General features: G+C 37.5%; 2 protein-coding genes across 5 annotated transcripts in view; both read left to right on the top strand.

Annotated features, from left to right (window-relative positions):
* LOC116715903 (neural cell adhesion molecule 2-like) overlaps nt 1-20,617 on the top strand; it is a 288,491-nt gene that overhangs the window by 195,451 nt on the left and 72,423 nt on the right. For all 4 annotated transcript variants that reach the window (XM_032556645.1, XM_032556643.1, XM_032556642.1 and 1 more), the window contains exons 2-3: nt 13,525-13,599; nt 20,245-20,451. In XM_032556645.1, coding sequence (XP_032412536.1) covers nt 13,525-13,599; nt 20,245-20,451 — 282 coding nt within the window. The remainder of the gene's footprint in view (nt 1-13,524; nt 13,600-20,244; nt 20,452-20,617) is intronic.
* LOC116715496 (neural cell adhesion molecule 2-like) overlaps nt 1-20,617 on the top strand; it is a 200,905-nt gene that overhangs the window by 110,030 nt on the left and 70,258 nt on the right. Inside the window, exons 4-6 of the mRNA XM_032555907.1 lie at nt 13,525-13,599; nt 14,128-14,262; nt 20,245-20,451. Of these exons, the coding sequence (XP_032411798.1) occupies nt 13,525-13,599; nt 14,128-14,262; nt 20,245-20,451 (417 nt within the window). The remainder of the gene's footprint in view (nt 1-13,524; nt 13,600-14,127; nt 14,263-20,244; nt 20,452-20,617) is intronic.

Raw genomic sequence — 20,617 nt, 5'->3', positions numbered from 1 at the left:
TCAGTTTTTAAGTGCTAACCAAAATAGTTTATTGAACTCTTGGAGGTTTGATAAAATTTATAAAAAGTTAATACCACTCACTAATGTAAGTTCATCTTTCACAAACTCGCTTAAAAAGTCAAATAAACTAAACTAAATGCAGCTCAAATGTTTTACAGTGTGTAAAATTCTTGAAAAAAGTGTAAAAATATATATTTTTTCTCACTCTGAAGTTGAATCAACCAAACTTTTCTTGTTTTAATTACCAGAATTATTTTTATTTACTAGATTAAACATTTTTAGAGATTTTTTTGTGACTTTCTTGGTTGTATATTCAGTTTTAGCATTTAATCTGATTGTTTCAGTGTTTGGATTTTTTTAGTGTAATGAATGTTTATTATTCCTAAAGACTCCATGAGTTATTCATCACCTTAAATTTATACATTAAATAAAGTTGTTGAAATTGTTAAATTAGCGTTTTTAGAGAAACATTTCAAAATGTTATATATATTTTTTTATTATTTTACCTTTTCCCTGCTGTGGAATGTAAAATACTACCTTAACAAATTTTATCCAATAGTGAAATAAAGCTGTCGTTTTTTGCATGTTCTCCACTTTAGTGTGATGCTGGAAAAGTTCTTGACTTTTCCTGTGGGAAAAGTCAAGAACTAATCTTGACCCGTCACATCGTCACTTTAATCCTTTTTCCGAACTGAAAAGTTGCTCAAGTTTTACAAAACTTAAGACGTCTTTTATTCAGTCTGGTTTTGCTGCGGATTGATTTCCAGTTCAGCATAAGTGGGATTTAAAATCCAATACAGTTCATTCCTAAACTGCAGGGAGAGCTTTATCCCATTCAGTTTACAATGCAGATCACTTAGCCAGGATGCGTGGTCTTAATAATCTGGGCCGCTATTGTCCAGAGACGTGGCCTCCAATTAGGGAGCCAGTCGACCTCAAACCTTTGAATTTCATTGTAGCAAATCCAAAATTAAGGACCATTCTGAATCCCCTTCCCATAATCCCCGGAGTCTATTCTCTGCGGCCCGGCTGGAGCCGCTGACCTCTCCTTTGTGACTGAATTAATCCATAGGCGGAGATAATAGCCGTGTCACTGCCAACGGCAGAAAGTGGCAGGAGGATAATCAATCCACCGCCGTGCCACTCCAATCCCCCACGGCAACCATCGCCCCTCCGCCAAGGAAGGAAACAAATACAATTGCATCTTTTATTCAGGATGCAGAAAACCGACTGTTAAAGCTGGACTTGTTTTACAGAACCAACCTTGACATTTAAACTCTTAGAGATGATTTGCTCTGATTTATTCACACGTCTATTGAAAGATGTGTGAAAATTCATAAAATAAACCATGACTTCCTCCTGTTTCCCTGGATGTAAACGTGACCCATTTCTCCAACGGGAAAGACAAGAGAACATACGATTGATATACATATTTACTTTAAAGTCCATATTTGTGTTTCTTAAAGTTTTATTTTTCAAATTAAATCCGAGCGTAATGCTAACCCGATCAGCAGAAGTGACAGTAAATCGTTGCCGCTGTGAAAGTTTTCTGCTGCTTCTCTTCTCCCTGGCGGTGTGAAGGTTCTCCGGTTCTTTGTGCAGAGCGAAGTTTGCTTCCAGTATTTGCTGGTGTTAAATTGAACTCATTTGTCTCTGTAGCCCTGACATGTTCAGTATGCCAACGGCTGCACCAAAGCCCAAAGCATGATTGATCTACTCCACGTGGAATCGCTTGAGATGCTCTTTTTTTATTTTATTTATGGAAATCTACTTTTTATTTTCAGTTTTAAGTTCATTTGTTGAAAGGATTTTTCTTTAAAAGCTTGAGATTTGTCTCTTAATCTTTTCGCTGAAGGTTGTTCTGCCTTCTTCAGCCTCTCCACAGTTAGCCGCTTATTGTTCCTGAAGGTTTCCTGCTCTTAAATAAAACTACACTTTGGAAGCAGTTGGATTATAATTTTTGCACAACCTTGACTATTTCTGTTCAGTGTTTTGAAATAGAAAGAAAGTTAAGTCAACAATAGTTCTTAATTTAAAAGAAATAATACTGAAAATCAATGTAAAGTTTCAGTTTCTGCTTTGCAAAGAGTAAAAACAAAAGAAATAGTGAATTTTATCGTTTTTTGACTAAAACTGGGAGGTTTGTGTAAATAAAAAAATATTCTACAGAAAAATGAGCAATTTCTGTTGATCTAAAATTGCGCAAAGGTGATTTAAACATAATTTTGAAGGTTTTCCCTGTTTGAACCAAAGAAATGTGCAGCTTTTATTGATTTTTCTTTTACAAATCAATCGTGATCAACAAAAAGTGGCTTTTTCTGACAAGAAAAGGTATAAAAAACCCTTTAAATATCAAATTAAAAAGCGATTTTTACAAAAATAATGACAAATGTTATTAAATGAATAATTGGATTTGCAACAACTGGCTGGACATCTGTTGAATTATTTCAGTCACTTTAAAGTGGTGAACATTTTGTGTTACATAGTTTTGTTCTTATTTTGTAGAAATCAGTTTTCACATTTTTCATTTGACAAAAAAGCCTAATTTTGCTGAACGTTATTGATTTGTAAAAGCAATAAAAAGGGTAAAACATCCAACTTGGTGAATATTTTGTAGCTTGGTTGCTACAAACATGTTTTGACAAATAAACTCACCTAAAAAGCAGGCCGCAAAACGCTAAGAGAAGTCACTAAAAAACCAGAGTTAGGAAACTTGTTTTTGTTTGAGGACATTTTTGTTGTTTGATCAAATGAAATTCTGAATTAATAATAAAATTATAAGGTTTCCCCAGTAAAACTTGCTAAGTCCAGTGGTTGGGCGCTACGTCAGTCATTCATCTTTCGTGTTTTTGAGTTAAAAAATGTTGAAAGTTGACAGAAAATTTTAAAATATCACTTGATAATCATGTGTTATTGGAAGATTAATACCTGAACACCAACTGTAAAGTCTTTAAAAATGCAAAGATTTAAAAAATGTTAGCCTGGTGGGGCACAAGTAAAGCCTGGTGGCCCGCCAGGCTTCTAATACACTGGGAGAAACCCTGGATTAGACAGAAATCTATGAAGTTTCTTGAAGAAGAGCTGAATATTCATGGAGTTTTCTTCTAAAAGAATGTAAAATATGATTGACAGTTTGCAGCAACAGGTGAAACAGGAAGTGTAGGATTTGGTTAAAAACAATAAACAGCCAGTAAACATACGAACTAAACAAGAAAAATACGTAAAAGGATGTTTGCTTGTTACTCAAGGACACCAAGCCCCTCTTTCCTTTTCCGTCTAACATTAGACCATCAAAGTTTATTGAAAACATGTTGGGATAAGTTGAATTTTTTCCCATTTTTGGTGTGTTAAAGAACTCATTTGTGTTGTACAGTCAGTCGTATTCGGGGCGGTCTGACTGGTAGAATTACATATTGTCAAAGTGAGCCTGACTGGCATGCTGGGACTAAATAATAGCCTCTTTTTTTCACCAAACAGCGAGCGGCTCCTGGTTGGAGATGAAAGTTAAATTGAGCATATCTTTAGCGCCAAGACAGACAAATTGCATGTCCTTGTTTTGAACAGTGTGAATATTTGATTTTTAAACACAAAGGAGGATTTAATGTTCGTGTCAGACGAAAATTGGCGTGGGTGGTATTTATTTTTAACCTTTGATCCAGGTAAAAGAGAGCAAATTCAACAATCTCCACTCGTTTACAAGTGAGATTTGGCCGTTTGAGAAAGTATGCAGAATCGTTTTGCAACAGAGTGTGAGCATGTTCTACTTGAAGATCTGTGACAGTAAAATGTGTCCACAGTGGTTGTTAAGGTCAGTCTTTGCTTTGCTTCTTCTCCCTTCTGAGCCGCCGCCATGAAAGCTTTTAATCACCGAGCGTGAGATTATTCAGACGGCGCACAAACACACCGCCGCCGCTCTAATGGCCGCTGATAAAGACGCTGCTCCGTCTGCTGCATCGAAGTTCACAAGCGACCAACCCAGAGTAACCACAATAACAGAGTCAAGTTACAACCACAAAGTCTGGTTTTAGGCAGTAGATCAACACAAAGTGCTGCAAACAATATGTTTGTTCCTGAAATAGTCACAAGAAAACCTGACTGAGTTTTTGTTGCTGTTGCATTTTTTTAACCGTAGTTTAACGTTTTACTGCCAAACAAAATCCTTTACCTCTCTTGAAACAGGCCAAGTGTTTTATTGCATGAGCCAAAATTGTAGATTCAAATGAAGCTGCAGGTCAAAAAAATCCAACCTAAAATCAAGCAAATCGAGCTTTTATTTATTGTAGATCCAAAACTTGAAGAGGATTTTTATGACTGTTGTAGGTAGATAAAGGAGTCAATTTCTGACAAAAACTTATAAATCTATTCTTTTTTTTGTAAAGAGTTTCTATTAATCTAAAATCAGATTATTACTCAAATTAATCTAAACATTTCTGAGTTTTTAGGGAAAATTGTACCCCTTTTCTTCTACAGTGATACTCATATGCTTGCCAATTAGCCTATCAGAAGCTTCCAAAGCCATGACATCATCATCTGAGCTCTCCCTCATCATTTAAAGAAACAGCAATTGCTGTGTATGTAAACTTCTGATTGTGAAGACATTAAAAATCAATTTTCTCTTTCTCATTATTGTGACTTAGCAAATATTTGTAGAAATAAATTTCAATTAGCTCGGTTTATATTCTTTTACGTTGGCGAGTCGCTCTCTAACCTGTTTGCCGTGAACCTCGACTCTCCTCTCAGAAAATCAAATGCTGCCTCCGAGGCCTGGAGTTTTTATTACTGAGTCTCTTTCCAGACTGTTGAGTCTCCCTCCTTGGAGTGGGAAGCCTGGGTTGGTCTGCTTACAATCAGCTCAGTCTCCCACCTTCCCACCAGATCAATATGCAGCGCTGGCTTATTTTTGAATGCCTGGTTATTCACAAGTTCTCACAGATCATCAGAAGTAAACATCTCGCCCACCTCAGCTGGTCTTCATTGTCTCCAAACTCAGACTCTTATTGATTTCACTGTTGCAGAAAATGAGATTCAGACATCAAACATGCCTCCAGTCGATCTTCTGAAGCTCATACCGATTGTAAGTAAAAATCGATTGAATTAAAATGTTCTTTAACTTCCAACTCAATCTATTGGTGACTTTTTTTTGCCACTATTAAAACAAAAACTACAGTTGATTAGATTTATTTTTCAGTCGGTGCTCATTTAGATTTGATTTTGCAAAAGCTCTACTGCAAAAGAAACAAAGGGTCAGTTAATGAGCAGAAGAAGAAAAAACAGTCAGACAGTAAGCTAAAAAATAAGCAATAAATAACTCATCACTTTTATCTTTAACACATTAGTAGCAAACTTTTAAACAAGTCCGCATCAAACACTAAATTACCAAACGGTGTGTTTTTACTTCAAACCAGTACCAAGCCGTAACGTCATCATCAATGGATTTTTAAAAGTTGTTTGAAGGCGCAGTAATCTTTGAAGAAACCTTTAATATCGCTTTATTTTTGGGATTAAGCAAATAGAAATGATTTTGGTCATTCCAACTGATCTAAACGAGAAAATGTTTGTCCGATTTCCCAAAATAATAAAAGGTTATGTCTCCTTGTATCATAATGCATTTTAGGTTTCCCCTGAGAGAGATTGGTGACGTAAGGAGAGAAATGGGAGCAGAAAAGAAAGGGCGACAGAGATAAGAAAAATAAGACTAATAGATTAGACACAGGACTCAGAGCCCAGATAGTCGAAGCTCCTGCCTGATACCCGGTGAAGCATGATTCTGTTTTTGAAAGGGGAATGCGGATAACGGTATTATCTCTCACCAGTGTGTACAGGCCCTATTTTTCCCTGTGTTTCCATAAATATGAGCTCAATATCCAAGAAAATGTGATTTATTCTGTCACAGTGTGAGGCCCCAGTTTATTCATAATCTGGAATAGAAATCATCTCTTTTGATGGGGGATAAAGGAGACAGAGGTTATGAGAAAACACCAAGGATATACTGCAGACTGTTTGTTTAAGAGGGACATCCAAGAATATTTTCCCTCCACAACGTCTCTCCGTTGCTTGTCTTGTTTGGCATCAGGAAGCTCTGATTGCAGGCTGATGATTGTTTTGACACGTGAAACTCAATTGTTTTCCCTTAAATGCCCTTTGACCCAAACTTCACTGTCTGTCAGGCTTCCAGAGTCTTTAAGGGTTAATTCATGAGGCAATCTTTTCTAATAGAGTGAGCATTTATTGTGTCGTTTATCATCAATCGTGATACATTTTGATTTATCATTGTTGCAGTAAATTCCATTTAATGGTATGTAAAAATCCATAAAACTGCCCATATTGTCAGATTTTTATTGTTTTTATCCACTCTGTTCAATAAATCAATCAGTCAAGTTTATTTGTACAGCATATTTCAGCAAATTCGTCATGAAAACATAAACACATCATACAGTCACCAGTAACAGACTCTACTTTATGTCAAGTACCATAAAAGTGTGTCAATAAATTTGTAAATATGATTGAATGCAGTTGCTATGTTAATTTTAATGATAAAAATCACATTTCTTTAAGTGAAGAGGATAACAAATGGTATGTTTTTCAATTGCAGTTACCTAAAAAAGAAGTAAGTAGTTCATATCTTCACTTATTGTTATCACAGTAGTACCACAAAATATTGTGATACAACTTTAAGTCTACCATTAAACCTTTGGGAGACCCAAAGACGAACCAAAATCTCATCTGTTTTTGAGCACAAATGCTGAAACAGATTTACAACAGGTCCGATTATCTCTTATTTGCATCTTTTAAAGTGTTTCTTTGGACCTTGGTTGCTTTTTCACTTTCATTGTTGGTTCTGGTGTCTCTTCTTCCCCTCAACGATACAACATGGACTCTCCAGCGGAAATGGATCCTGTAGAATCTGTCCTGTTGAATGTTTTCATTGGGAACAATCCAAGCTCACATTCGCGTCGATAAAAACGTTGCTTGTGTGCGTGGCTGTCATAAAGACACATGAGGACACAAAGAAAATTAGCAAAACCGAAAGTTTTAACCACCTGCTAGATAAGATCAAGCTGCCGCTCCGTGCTAATTATAAAAAGATTACACATCTGTCTGAAAGCACACATCTGTGTGTTCGCACGTCGCTGCATGAGGTCCATCAAGGCCTCTGCGGCTTAGAGCTTAAGAGGCTTAAGGAGGGAGACATAAATGGCAAAGCAGCTGGAGAGTGGAAAGCAGAGATACAGAGAAGGTGTGTGAGAGAGTGGAAGATAATAGGTAGCTGTGGCTTCTGTTTGAGACTTCGCTACTGTATGTTGCTACAATTGGATATGGTTGGCTGAGTAGAGCCAGCTTTCTCCCTCACTCCCCGTTCCTCTGCAGCATGAAAGCAGGTTGGTGAGTCGGAGGGACAGAAATATGAACCAAAGCTCTGGGAATCCGCTGGTGTGGCTACAAATGAGCCAAAATGACCAGGTCAAAGTTTAAAACCTCGAAATCATAAGATTTTGAACCTTTTCAAAATGTACTTTCACCTACTTCATGCTGTCTGACAGGTGCTATTTTAAAGACAGGTTGACCAGAGGCAACTCTGAACAAATCAGTGTTTCAGCATCTTTACAGTTTTCTGGAAGTTTGTTCCACATTATAGGAGTGTAGAAACCTGAATGTTGCTTCTCCATGTTCAGTTCTGGTTCTGGTTTTCTATCTCTGACAAGATTTTTTTTTTTATTTCAGTTTTTTGCGAGAAAACTATAACCTATATATACTGACATATAAGTTCATTTCTCTGCACTTACAGTATCAGCCAATCAGTGCAAAGGAAACTATATGGGCAGCCAGTAGCGTGTCGAGTAGCATTGCATCTTGGTATTCCACCTTCCCAAACTCTGTTTTCTTTTTTCTGAAAGGTTTAGAGAAGTTCAATAAAAACAATCAACACGTTTTCCATGAATAATTTAGGTAGATTCCACAAATAGCCTGAAAAGAAGTTAAAAATTTTGTAAATCCAGAAGAATCCATAGGAATTTAGTGAAAGTTTGTTTTAACTTACCCACTGAAAAGCTACAGATCCCGACTACACATCCCATCTGTGTGGTGTAGCTGTCAGAAATGCTGACTCTGAAGTGTTTCAGAAGCTAATTTCATGCTGCAAATCATTCCTGCCGTTGCAACACCTCTGAAGAAACGCATAAGATACACAAGTTCTGCTGAATACAAAACATAGTAATTAGTATTTTATCAGCTGCCTTCGTTTGCTCTTTGTCTGCCCGTTCTTCTGCTCGTCTTTATTGCTTCTCTGTCTTCGGGGTTCAAGGGAAGAATTTCCTTTTATTCCTTCTCAAAATCACACACAATTAAAGCAGAGCATTATTGGCCTCAGGGCCAAGAGCTCTGTGTGTGTAGAGCATTCACCCTCCCTTCCACCCACACACTCAAAATAAAGGGATTCAGCACACATGCACCTTCCCACACTCTATGTACGAAAACACAAAAGCTGCTTCTCTTTGGTGCATTTTATTTGGTTATGGCTTTAATTGAGCTTTTTTAATGGAGAAAAGGGATTATATATTCACACACCTCTCTTCCTGGCAGATGATTGGACACTTTTCTTCCTTATCAGTGAAGTATTTGGACTCAGGCTGCTGCTAAAAACAACTTCAAGGATGACAGGTGGAATAAAAAAGCACCAGGAGCTTCTCCTTCAGCTCACACAGCCTAAATATATCAAGCTGATGTTCAACTTAATATTTATCTGTAGCATTCTGGAAATGTTAGTTACCTGGCAACTTATTTTCTTTTTAAAGTAAGGTTATGTCTCAGTATTCAGACTGAAAATTCAGCTTTCATATCAACCACATCTTGCCATTCTTTAATGTGGAGTCCCTCAGGGTTTTGTCTTCAAACCACTGCTTTTTCTTTTCTACATATCTCTTTCTTGGAGAGATAATGAATAATTTCAATTATGAATCTATTAATTTAAGTACATTTAATAAAAACAAAGATCAAATGTGGGGCCTTGTTTCCTGGGAGGGACACAAGAGGGCGCCAGGGAGGAAAATTGGAGGGAAAATTAAAATAATAAATTTTCAGTCCAACGATTCAGTAGTGGGAAAATTGTGCTAAGTTTGCTACGCTAAAAAGCTTTGGGTCTAAATCTGTTAGCATGGCATCATGGTAGCATTTTGATAGGAAAATATTGATGAAGACGACCAGATGATTTATAATCTAATCTAAGTAATTAGTGGTTATGAAACTAGAATAACGAAGGAAATGCTGTATGATCAGTCACATTTGTTGACTTGCTCAAACTGCACTGTAATAAAAGATTAAGTGGAAGCTAATATGCTAACATTTTACTGAAGGATATTTACATGACTTTACCTCCTTCCTTTAAAAACAGTTTAAAAATCTAATTTGTTGTTGAAATCTGTAGCTTTTTTGATGTGAAACATGAAACTTTGTGGCTAACATAAACATGTCTCCCCTTCTTTTGAAATTACACTTAATCATTTGTAATTGTTGTTTGGGAATCTGAAGGAAAGTAGCTGATTGACACTTTACAAATGGCAATCGATATTTTTGTTTCTGGTCTTTTTTTGCTCGTCTCCAGCGCTTCCCACAGGAGATAATAATTGGAGCTGATAATTGTTACCAGGCTCATAACATATTGACCGGATCGCCTTAATGAGCCGATTGAACAGAGACGGCCATGCCTGGAAAAACCGAAGCAATTATTGCGTCTATATGCGTCGCCTGCTTGTACGACAGCGAGAACAAACAAATTCCCACTCGTCATATTTCAAACTCAGTCGTATAAAACCCCGTATTCAAGCGCAGTAACGACTTCTGGGATGTGCATTTTACCTCATCGGGGAGTTAAAGGATTAACTTGATTCTATTATTCACACCAAGTAGCACAAGAAAAAGCCCAGGCTCATTTTTCCTTGTACCCGCAGGTTCTAGTGAGCAGCTTATTACGCGATCAATCACGCACACCGCAAACAGAGCCGAATCAATTAATAATTGAAAACCTTTAAAGTACTTGAAGCGCTGATTGGAATGTGCCTTAAGTTAGAGGCAGGCAGTGTGGAAGGTCATGAGGTTAAACAGGCCAGATTAATCAAGCTCAGAACTGGACTTGGACTCATTTAAAACAATGAAACATTTCTCTCTGGAGACTAACCAATCAGGTTTTGAGGATGTTATGCATTACAAATCAATCAATCAAGTTTATTTATAGAGAACAATTCAGTTCAAAAAGCTTTACATCTGAAAAACAACAAACAGTCACCAGCTGAGAACCCAGTAACAAACATTTTAACTTACTGGTAGGTTAGAAATAATCTTAATTGTCACTCAGTGCGGAAATTCAGACTGCTAAATAAATATACAACTGAGAAGGGTTTTAAAAATGTACAAAAAAACATTCACAGGAATGTAAACACTGAGTTAGTTGAGATCATGATGGCTGATGAGAGGAAGGACAGCTTTGGTTAAAAAGTTAGCTTTTAAACCAAAACAAGGAAGACATGAATAAAAACAAAACCGCTGTTTAAATAAATGGAAGAATTACTAAAATGGTCAATTAATGGCAATGAACACCTATTAACTCCAACTGTTTACATAATATGTTCAGAAAGTGGACATTTTGTCAGGATTAAAAATATATGTTATGAAGTCTTTAAATTATTTTGTCTCTTTTGGGTCTAAAAACCACACAAAACTAAAAAAAGAACTGAATTAAAGCCACAGTGAAGGCATCTCCTTCACCATTCTTGACCTGAAGGCGTCACGTCAATTTATTGCTTCATCATCTTGCCTTATGTTCAGGATTTTGGTTACAAACCAACAAATTTAAGATCATTTAATCCAATAAAGTTCTGTTTCTGGGTGGGGAATAAAACAGTTGGGAGAATTTGTGGAGTATAGTCCAATCATCCTGAACTGGAATACCTGATACAGCTAACAGAAGTGGATCAACTTCAACAAGGCTCTCTGAAGTAAGAGTGTCTATTTCCGTTTTTTAAATAGTGTAATGTTGCTGTTTTTTCTCAATTTCTTTAGATTGAACATATATTTTCAAACACAATAGAAAAAAGTGAGTATCTGAGTTAGAAAATGATCATAAGTATTGATAAATCGGCTCCTGTACCTCTTCATGTTCATACAGTAGTGCCGATCTACTGCCATCTACAGGCGTCTCTGCGCCACAGCAGATTGCTGCCAGTGATTTCTTGCTGCCGTAGGCTGCAGCCATCCCTCCTAGAAAAGCAGCAGATAATGATTTCATCATTTCCCCGATTATTGACAGGCGCCTTGAGCTCTACTATTAAGTTCCCAGTGTTGTGGGGCGAATTAACATCCATTAGAATATGATTATTCAGCGAGAGTGTGGTTGGATGTTGATCCTAACGAGGACTGCAGCTCCAACATTGGGGAAAAAAGGATATGTGGGGTTTGACAGGCTCATCAAATCTCCAGCTCCAGACAGCGACGTGTTGACTGCAGCGCTGCATCAGGAGCCTCTGGCCTTAAAGTGACCTCCTCCATGCAGAGCTGCCAATCACCGCTCATTAAACATCAAGACACATTCTCCTCTCCAACAAGCCCAGATTTAAAGAGCTCTTTATCTGGGTTTCTGACGCTCTTTTACCTCTTATTCTTGGGGTTTTCAGGTGAAAAAACACCTATTGTCTCATTTTTGTGGCCATTACAATAGAATATGTAGAAGTGTTTGAGCTATAAAAGGGATTTTCAGTCTGAAAAATGTATTGTTGTTGATACATATTTAGATTTTTAATGGCTCCATCTCTTCCCGTTATCACTATGTCACAATAAATCCTAAACCATTAGCTTTAGTGTTAGCCAATGCCAAAAAGACCATTTCTGTTCATTGGAAACATTGGAAAAAATTAGAACATAACCTTTGCATAAAATATTCTAAATGATACTCACTTATATTATAAAGAGCATAATTATTACTGTATACAATTTAACCAACTCTACTTGGTTGAAAAGCTTAATTGTATTATTTGATCCATCATGTGTTTATATTTACTTTCTCCTTAGAGATAAATTATTGGTTTATTATTATTATTACTTGATGTTTTTAATTTCTTTATGCGCTGATACTGATAAGTTCTTCTACATTTTTATATCAGATGAGGATATTTTGAGTAAAATATGGAATTACTTATGGAAAATGTAACTATTTTATGATTTTTTTATATAAAACATATTGAAAAATTCAGTTTGGGAAGCTGACATAGTTTGGAGTTGACGTCGTATTGGTTGGTATTTGGAAAGCGCCATTTATTTTCCTTCGCTGTACCCCAAAGAGTGGCGATAAGGATGTAAGCTTCTGCAATTTTGCTAAAACGGTTTAAGAAATAATTAGAATTTGCACCTGTCTGGCAACACGAAGCAGGCTTAAAGATCCACAAACACAACACATCATGCTCTGATGTAACAAAATGTCATTAAAAAAACATCCCTTAAACATGGACCAGTGGTGAATTTTCCCACGAGGTCACAAAGCAACTCCTAACAAAATCTGCTGTTGATTCTTAATCATCAAGAACTTTACAATCTAGAAAAAAAACAAGTGGACTTAAAGATGTTTCACCTCCAATCCAAATGGTTTATCAGTTTATAAAGCAAAAAGCCTTTTGGAGAAACAAGAGACGTCCACTTTCCTTCTACTGATGCATTTAACACACTTGAGTTAAGGTCAGAGGTCAAGTTTTAACAATCACAAAGAAAAATCCATAAGTGGAATATATATTTGGTATAAAACTAGCAAAGCATTTCATTTGGCGGTGGTAGTATGATGATCGGGGACTTCTACGCTGTATCAGAAAATCCTGAAGAATACCGACTGTGAGTTTATGATCTTTTGCTTCAGATCCAGATGATTAGCAGTTTCAAGAAAAAAAAAAAAAGATTTACTGTGGCCTAGTCAAAGTCCATGACCCCAAACATGTCACTAATGGCTTTCAAAGTTCCTCCACAGCGATGTGAAAGACTTATTTCCAATTATTACACTGACATTTCCACAACCCTGTATTAGATTTCTATTAAATTCTTAGAAACATTTAAGTTAACTTTTTCTCTCCTCGATTAAGCGTCTACTTTTCAAAACAAGATTTCTTTCTTTCTCAGTTCAGATCCAAAGATCCAGAATGTCTCACCTGCCTGTGTTTTCTCCAGCAAATCAAACAGAAGTGCTATCGACTGCTGTCCTGATTCCTCTCCATTAAAAACCTGCCCCACTTTTCTTCAAATCATAAACCATTGTCCCTGCAAACGGCGAGACAACGGGTCGGATCCAACGAACAAACATCTTCGAACAATAAGTCGCTCATTCTGACTGAAAGTGGTTGAGATTTAATTAGAATCAAACTGTGACAATGTGTAAAAACCTTCTTCATAAAAGACTTTCAGATATATAAAGGCACACTTGTTGCAGAATTGAGCACAAAGTACTGTGCAAATCTTTTTTGTAGTAACTGTTATTTATTCTCTTTTCTTTTCCAGCTTCACTGCAGGTTTCCATATCCTTGCACAAGGTGGAGTTAAGCGTTGGAGAGTCCAAATTCTTCATCTGCACAGGTAATTTAAAAGCGTTTATTTGTCCAGAAGGAAATTTAAATGCTGTTGTAACTCATCTTAATCCAAAAATCTTCAAAAATCTCCAGTAGATGTCTGTAATGCAACAAATTCAAAGTCACCTCTGACCAAAAACATTTTGTTTTTCTAAAAGTCTCATGAAGAAGATGATATTTTAAATGTTACTGGTGTGGACAGGAAATATCTCAGGTAGCAGTCAGTACTGCCACAAATCTGAAGAGGCTTCTGACTGAAGAAGGTTGCTGTGACATGCTAACAGCTCTGTAGCTTAGCAGAGATGATATTCCACAGCAGCATCAGTTGCTAACCCACCTCGTTTGCTCTAGCAGCTCCTCTTTAACTCTCTCTGGGCAGATTTCAGGTTTCTGTTTTTACAAAATGTTTCTTCTCCATAAAATCACCAAAAATCACGTAGCGGTGAAGCGTTGTAAGGATTGTGGGTGTGTTTGCTGTCAGCTACACCATCCTGAATGCCCAGTTTGTCCCTTTGTGAACGCCACACGTGCGCAGCAGCAAATAAGCCGTTGTCGGGGCCAACGGCGGCTCAGCGGGGCGGCCATGCTTTCTGGCAGGCCCAACCCGCCTCCTACTGGCTGCCGTCTCTCTCCTGCCAACCCACTCGACAGGGGGCTAACAATCAAGAGGGTAGAAACGCGCTTGGAGGATTGTAAGGGAGAGTTAAAGCACACTGAGCAGTGAAGGAATGGGGTGGAGGGGTAGAAACACAGGAAATGAATAACACCAGAGTGAAAAAAGCTTTTAATGTGAAAGGCTTACAGAAGAAAATGAAAAAACTTTTGAAGCACTATGAAAATGTGTCTGTGGAAGTGTTTGTGTCACCTTCCCCATCCTGGATTGTTACCATGCCAGCAGGAGGTTCTGCCAAACGCAGGAAGCTGAAACGAACCTGCAAACAAAAAGTCGGAGCTGTTAAGGGATTTTTCTGGCTTTCAGATGAAATCAACATTGTGGTGAGATTTGTGAATTCGTTACAAAAAATGTAGGTTTGGATTCACAAAAACATATCAATCAATCAATCAATCAATCAATCAATCAATCAATAACATTTCAGTAAGAAGGCAGCATGAAGTGCTTTACATCATAAAAACACAAAGTTTAATCATTTAAACATTATATTTTGCCCTGGTTAATTTATTATAGTTCAAAAGTAACTTTAAACAGGTTGATTTCTAGTCCAGATTTAAGGAAACTCAGTATCTTATTAGAATAATTGAAAAACTGAAAATAAATTTGTTTGTCTGGCTTTTTATGTGGCTAAAAACCTTGTTTACAAGAATGTAAACTACAGGAACATCTTCTTAGGATCAGATGCTTTTAAAGCCATAAAAGAAGTTAGCTTTTTAAAGTAATTAGCGGTTTGATAGTTTATGGCGTCACTTGAGCTGCTGCATTTTCACCTGCTAATAAAAACCCGAAAGCTTGAACCACTGGGTCCAGCAGTGGAACCACTTTCAGCTTTTGTCCCAGAACAGAAGATTTGACACCTGGTGACTTATTCTTGCTTTTAAGCAGAAAGTCTGAGAGGCTTCCCATCAGCGGGATCTGCTTTTGTTCTTCTCCTCTCAGCACAGAAAAGCTTTATTTTCTGTCACACGGCCTTGGAAAAAGAAACTGTAGGAGGCCAAGAGAGGAAGGAGAAGCTGAAAGAGAAAACGTTGGGCGTTTTAGATTGACCTTAGGAAGAAGTTGAGGCTAAGTAGTCCAAAGAAAGTCCATTTGTTCCTGTGTCAGCTTGTTCTTTCAGATATTTTGTTATTTGGATGTTTTATAATCGTTAGAAAGCTTACAAAAGCTAAACTAGAGAGCAGCAAACCTTTTGTCAAAAGAAGCAAATAAAGTAGCCGGATATTTATTGAAGATCCAAAACTTTAAAGAGATTTTTGTATGAAATGTTTATTAATCTAAAAACCTGACTTTTTTCTAGAAAATTTCTTAAATTTTTACTGCAGTGGCCCGAATACACCATAGCAGATTTTGCATGTTTGCTCTATTAAAAAAAAAATCCAATTAAGAACAGGATTTGGGTCACTTTTTTTCAAAACGTTTTACTATATTTAACCAAGTTTAGCAGAGAATAAAAGCTGATTTGCTTTTCAGTAAAACTCTCTTGGCATTTTCTTAAAATTTGTTTCAAAAAACACAAACACTTTGTGTTTTAATTTACTTTTTCCTGTGTGAGAAGCAGGAAATAACTTTCAGCCTGATTACAAATTAAAAGTCTCCATCTGCATCTATGGGCCAAATTTGCAGTTGGGGGCCGAATAAAATCAATCCACGAACCACAAATGGCCCTCGAGCCTCACTTTAGACACACTGCTACAGAGTAGTGGTGCTCAAAATGTGGATCAGGGGCCAATTATGGTGCTCAAAGTGAGTTTGTGCGGCCCTCAACAATGTAAAAATGGCACAAACTTAAAAAGAAACGTTCACTAAAAGAAATACGAATGAAAGTTTTCTGAATTTGGAAAGTTCAACACTAAGTATTCGTCTTTTATCAACCCCCTTTTTTCACGTTTTATTCAGCCTCATAGTCAAAAAGTTCACAAACATCCAGTGACTTTTAGTAAACTCCACTAAATAAAGCAAACATTTTGGAAAAATGAGCAACACGTCCAGTTCTAGTTGCTGAGAATAAACACAAAAAATCCAAAGATAATAGAAAAATATCAACATTTATGTTTTTTTTTACAGTAAGACAAACCTGCTAGATTTTATGTTTCAGACCCATAATAATTTATTACTATTATAAATTATAGATTTATACTTTATTTTATTAAAACATTGTGTTGTGTTAGTTGTGCAGGTAAAAACAAAATATTTTTCTTTATTTTTAATTAAAAATGAATAAAAATTGAACAGTTTTGTCCTTTGAGATTAGTGCCGATATAGAGGATAAAACCTTTAATGTTTAGAACAAGATATCTTTGTTAAAATATTGATATTTGGGTGGTTTGGTTTTAGTCTCTTTCTTTGTTGCTGTTGTAATTTTCTCCAAACATTTTAAAAGCCTCGTTTGTTTGCTCTCAACCCAACCTGCAGTTATTCCCGTTAAGCACCAGTTCTGCTGTAAAGGAACATTACAACCTTCATGGTAGCTGTGGTAATTGCTACCTGCTAACACTTAACCACCCTGTTAGCAGCTGTTCTGCTTTGTAGGTATTAATCATTTTAACCTTGCTACTCTGCTAAAGCAATTACTAAAGATTATGGGAACGGTCCTGTCTAAAGGTGCTAGGTTGGTTTAATTGTGTGTTTTTTTTCTGCGTGTTTTATTCCAGTGGCCTTCACAGTTATTAGCGCTCCTGGTAGAGAAGTGTGGGGAAAAAAACACCTAAAATTGATCCATCTCTTTCATGCACTAGTTATTCAGTGAGGAAAGAAAATCTCTGAAAAACTGTTGATTTTGTGTCTAAATAAGCATTTTTATTTTGTGTCCAGATATTTACATTTGTGACAGTAGGTTTGAAATAAAAAAACATACAAACACAGTTTGCAGATGGTTCAGACATGCTTCCCTGATTTAATACTCCAGTTTTTGTTTTTCCTGTCTAATATTTCACAACTCAATGAATCATTTGTTGAAGAGCAAATACAGGTGGAAAAAATCAAAATATGTCAGAACTGGGTGTTGCATGACTAAAGTTGACATCAACTAGTTACAGTGACATCATAGCAATGTAAGCAGAAATATGTCACAGCTAAATATAGCTAATAAACAGGTTTTATTAGCTATATTTATAGCAAATATTGACAAAAAAAAAACACCCTATCCTAAGTCTATTATCCAGAATTAAAAGAACAAGAAGCAGAACGTCATCTCGCATTTATTCATTAGCAGCAGAGTAGAGGGGGACCGAAAGGTTGCACAAAGTCTGTCCGACATTTTTATGTTTTAACTGCTTTTAACGGCCATTGCATGGGCCGGTAACATCCAAAGCAGGTGCTGATGATCGGGACGGCAGAAAATGATTACATTAACCATAATTATGCTTTTGGAACATCATTAAACAAATTTATCATGGACGAATCTCCTCAGAATGAAGCTCGAACTTCATTTTAGTTTTTCTGGCTTCACTTAGCTGCAGCTGAGGCTCATGAAAAGATAAGTTCCTATCCAGGAGCTCCGCGTTTGAACTGAACGGCTGTAAAGATGTTATGCAAACTGAAAACCCCTGGATGGTGTTTCATCATCTCACCGGTACCTGAAATGAAAACTCTCCCACCAACACCTTCGTTTCCTTCTGCTACACACACACTGGTTTTGTCTGAGTACCCAGTAACACACCGGCTCATAATCTCCCCCTGGTGTCAGATGAAAGCAGTAAAATAAATAAAAAAATGGATAACTTTTAGGAAAATCGCAAGATGGCACAAAAAGTCTGCAGTTCTGCAAGTATTTTTGTGAAAAGGTAATAAACTCATCCAGTTCTTTGGTTTTGTGTTCTGTCCTAACTGAGATTAGCAAATTATTTATTTGGAATAGATGGAAATTTTGCATATTGGTGCCACTGATCAACATTATTAAAAGTGTATAAGTATCTAAATATAGGTAAACTGTCAATTATTAAGTTTTATGTTTTACTTTCTGAAATTGATGGAGAAACTGTGGAAAGAGATAAAAATTAGGGTGATGGTATGGAGGCTTTCCAACCTCAAAGATTCTCATGACCAAAGATAAAACCTTAAAATACCAGAGTGGGGGATAAATTATTGTCAATATGCTATTTTTGTAAATAAAATTTCAATAAAAAAGCCTATTTTCTAGCAGAAAGTCTAAATCTGGTAGATTTTAAACTTAAATGTGGTAAAAAATAAACCAAATTGATATGTAGCTCATGCTAAATTAGCCTCAGAAAGGCTGAGTAGAAACAGTTTGTTTTAACAATTAAATTAGGCCAAATATCTTCTATTGTTTGCCTACAATAGAAAAAACAGCAACAGTTAGCATTAGCATCATGAAACTGAAATCAAGTTTCTTAGTTTTCACACAAACTTGACTAATCTACAATGATTTTTTTCTGAATAGTTTATCTTTCTTCGGATTTAAGTGATGCTAGACTCGACTTCTGAGTTCACTTTTATATTTAAAGTGTGGAACAGCTTGTGTCTTGTTTTAGTGGGTTTACAGTACATTTCCAGTACAGACATAAATGACTGAGGACGTTCCCTCCCTGCTTTAAACTGGCCTCTTCCTTGAGTTTTACAGGGATGTTCCTGGTAAATATTGGCTCCAGTAAACATTTATAGACCGTAATCTTCCGCTTGCAGCATGCAAGGCGATCCGCTTCATGCTTCAGTTCTAGAAACCTTTACATATTTGGGGTTTTTTAACATTTCCAAGTCTATTCTAATCTCCAAACGATGGTTCGCTGCTGCCAGCGTTGATAAATCAGAATACCTCCGTGTCTGCATTTTGCTAGCCTCTGGAGAAGTGGTCATCATTGTCCTGCCATCGTACCTCTCAGTCAGCGCTTACTTTTCCTGCCAAGATGTCGCCGTGGCGCCGGAGCTTATGCAGATTTTAAGATGTGCTATTCACGCAGATGTTAAGACACACAGAGGGATGCCAGGCTGAGTGTGCAGAACGGGCCGGCACGCTGCACACTCCTGTCTTCTCCCATCATCTTTGATTCAAATGGGGCTGTCACCATGCCGGTTGCATCAGCTCAAACTCATAACTGAAGGCTGTATAATGCGGAGAGGCGATAACATTGTGGTGCTAGCAGGTGGAAAAAGGCAGCTGCAGTGATACTGAGCACTTATCTGTTCCTTTCAAGTGCCCACATGAGGCAAAGGAATCTGCTGGGTGCAGGGATGGTGTACGATCACTGTGCTTTGAAGCTAAAACGTGGCAGAGGAGGAGAGTTAGCTTATTTGTTTGCTCCACCTCCCCTCCTTCCATCAGGTGTTACCTCCAGGCTACAATCACCACTATAGACCATATAGGTCACGCCTCAGTTTTGCTCAAAGGCATCTTGTATTTAATTTGTCGACTTCTTTTACCTCTGGATTTTGCAGAAATCCGACGTCTTCTCCTATTTAGGAAATTGTAAAAATGAGGATCTGTCTGTGGTCTTGTTCTGGGCTGATGGATAAGCCAGATAATGTGCTGACACAGTCGCTGTTTTATTAACACGCCTTCCAGACGAGGGGAACCTGCTGCTTGCAGATGGATCTGTCATCTCCTTAAGTAGCTGTACGAGGTCTTGCTTCATGGGGCACATGAGGACGCTCCGGTTCAGGTTCGGTTTTGATCTGAACGGATTTACGTCTGAAGTGTTTCCTTTTTCGGTTCCATGGTTTGATGCACCAAGAAGCCACTGTCAACTAAATCCTTGATGCAGCCGCATTTAAAAGGGGAAACAGCAGCTTAGTCATATCCAATCAAATGTCAAGAAGCGTACAGGTAGCGTACCTTTGGAAAGCAATCGTTGATTCCCATCACATAAATTTCCAATCATGCGCAATCTTTTCAAGAGTTGATGTAGCAAATTCACAAACGAACAAAAAGAGAACCAGCTGGGACTCTGCAAACCTTAGCTAGCATGTTAAATACAAAGAGAATGAATTAATATTGGTTTTTCCTGTTTCTCTGTCTGCTTCCAGCTATCGGTGAGCCTGTAAGGCTGGAATGGTTCAACCCTCTGGGTGAGCGCATCGTAAGCAGCAAACGAATGAATCTGCAGGCGGAGGCGTCCCGATCCCGACTCATCATCTACAACGCCATCATCGAGGACGCAGGGATCTACCGCTGCCAGGCCACCGACGCCAGCGGCCACACGGAGGAGGCGTCGGTGGTGCTCGAAATCTACCGTAAGTTTCGCCTGTTACCGTTTGCACGGTACGCCTGTACTTCACAGCAACCTGCAGATGCTCCACGCTGGCCTCCTGGGGAGAGTCAGACACGAATAGAATAAAGCTTTGAAATTAGGTTTTGATCACTGCTGATTCATATTCTCATCTGCACCACAAGCTGTTA

This window comes from Xiphophorus hellerii, chromosome 24 (genome assembly GCF_003331165.1).
Source record: "Xiphophorus hellerii strain 12219 chromosome 24, Xiphophorus_hellerii-4.1, whole genome shotgun sequence".
NCBI lineage: Eukaryota > Metazoa > Chordata > Actinopteri > Cyprinodontiformes > Poeciliidae > Xiphophorus > Xiphophorus hellerii.
This window is presented reverse-complemented; position numbering and strand designations above follow the sequence as displayed.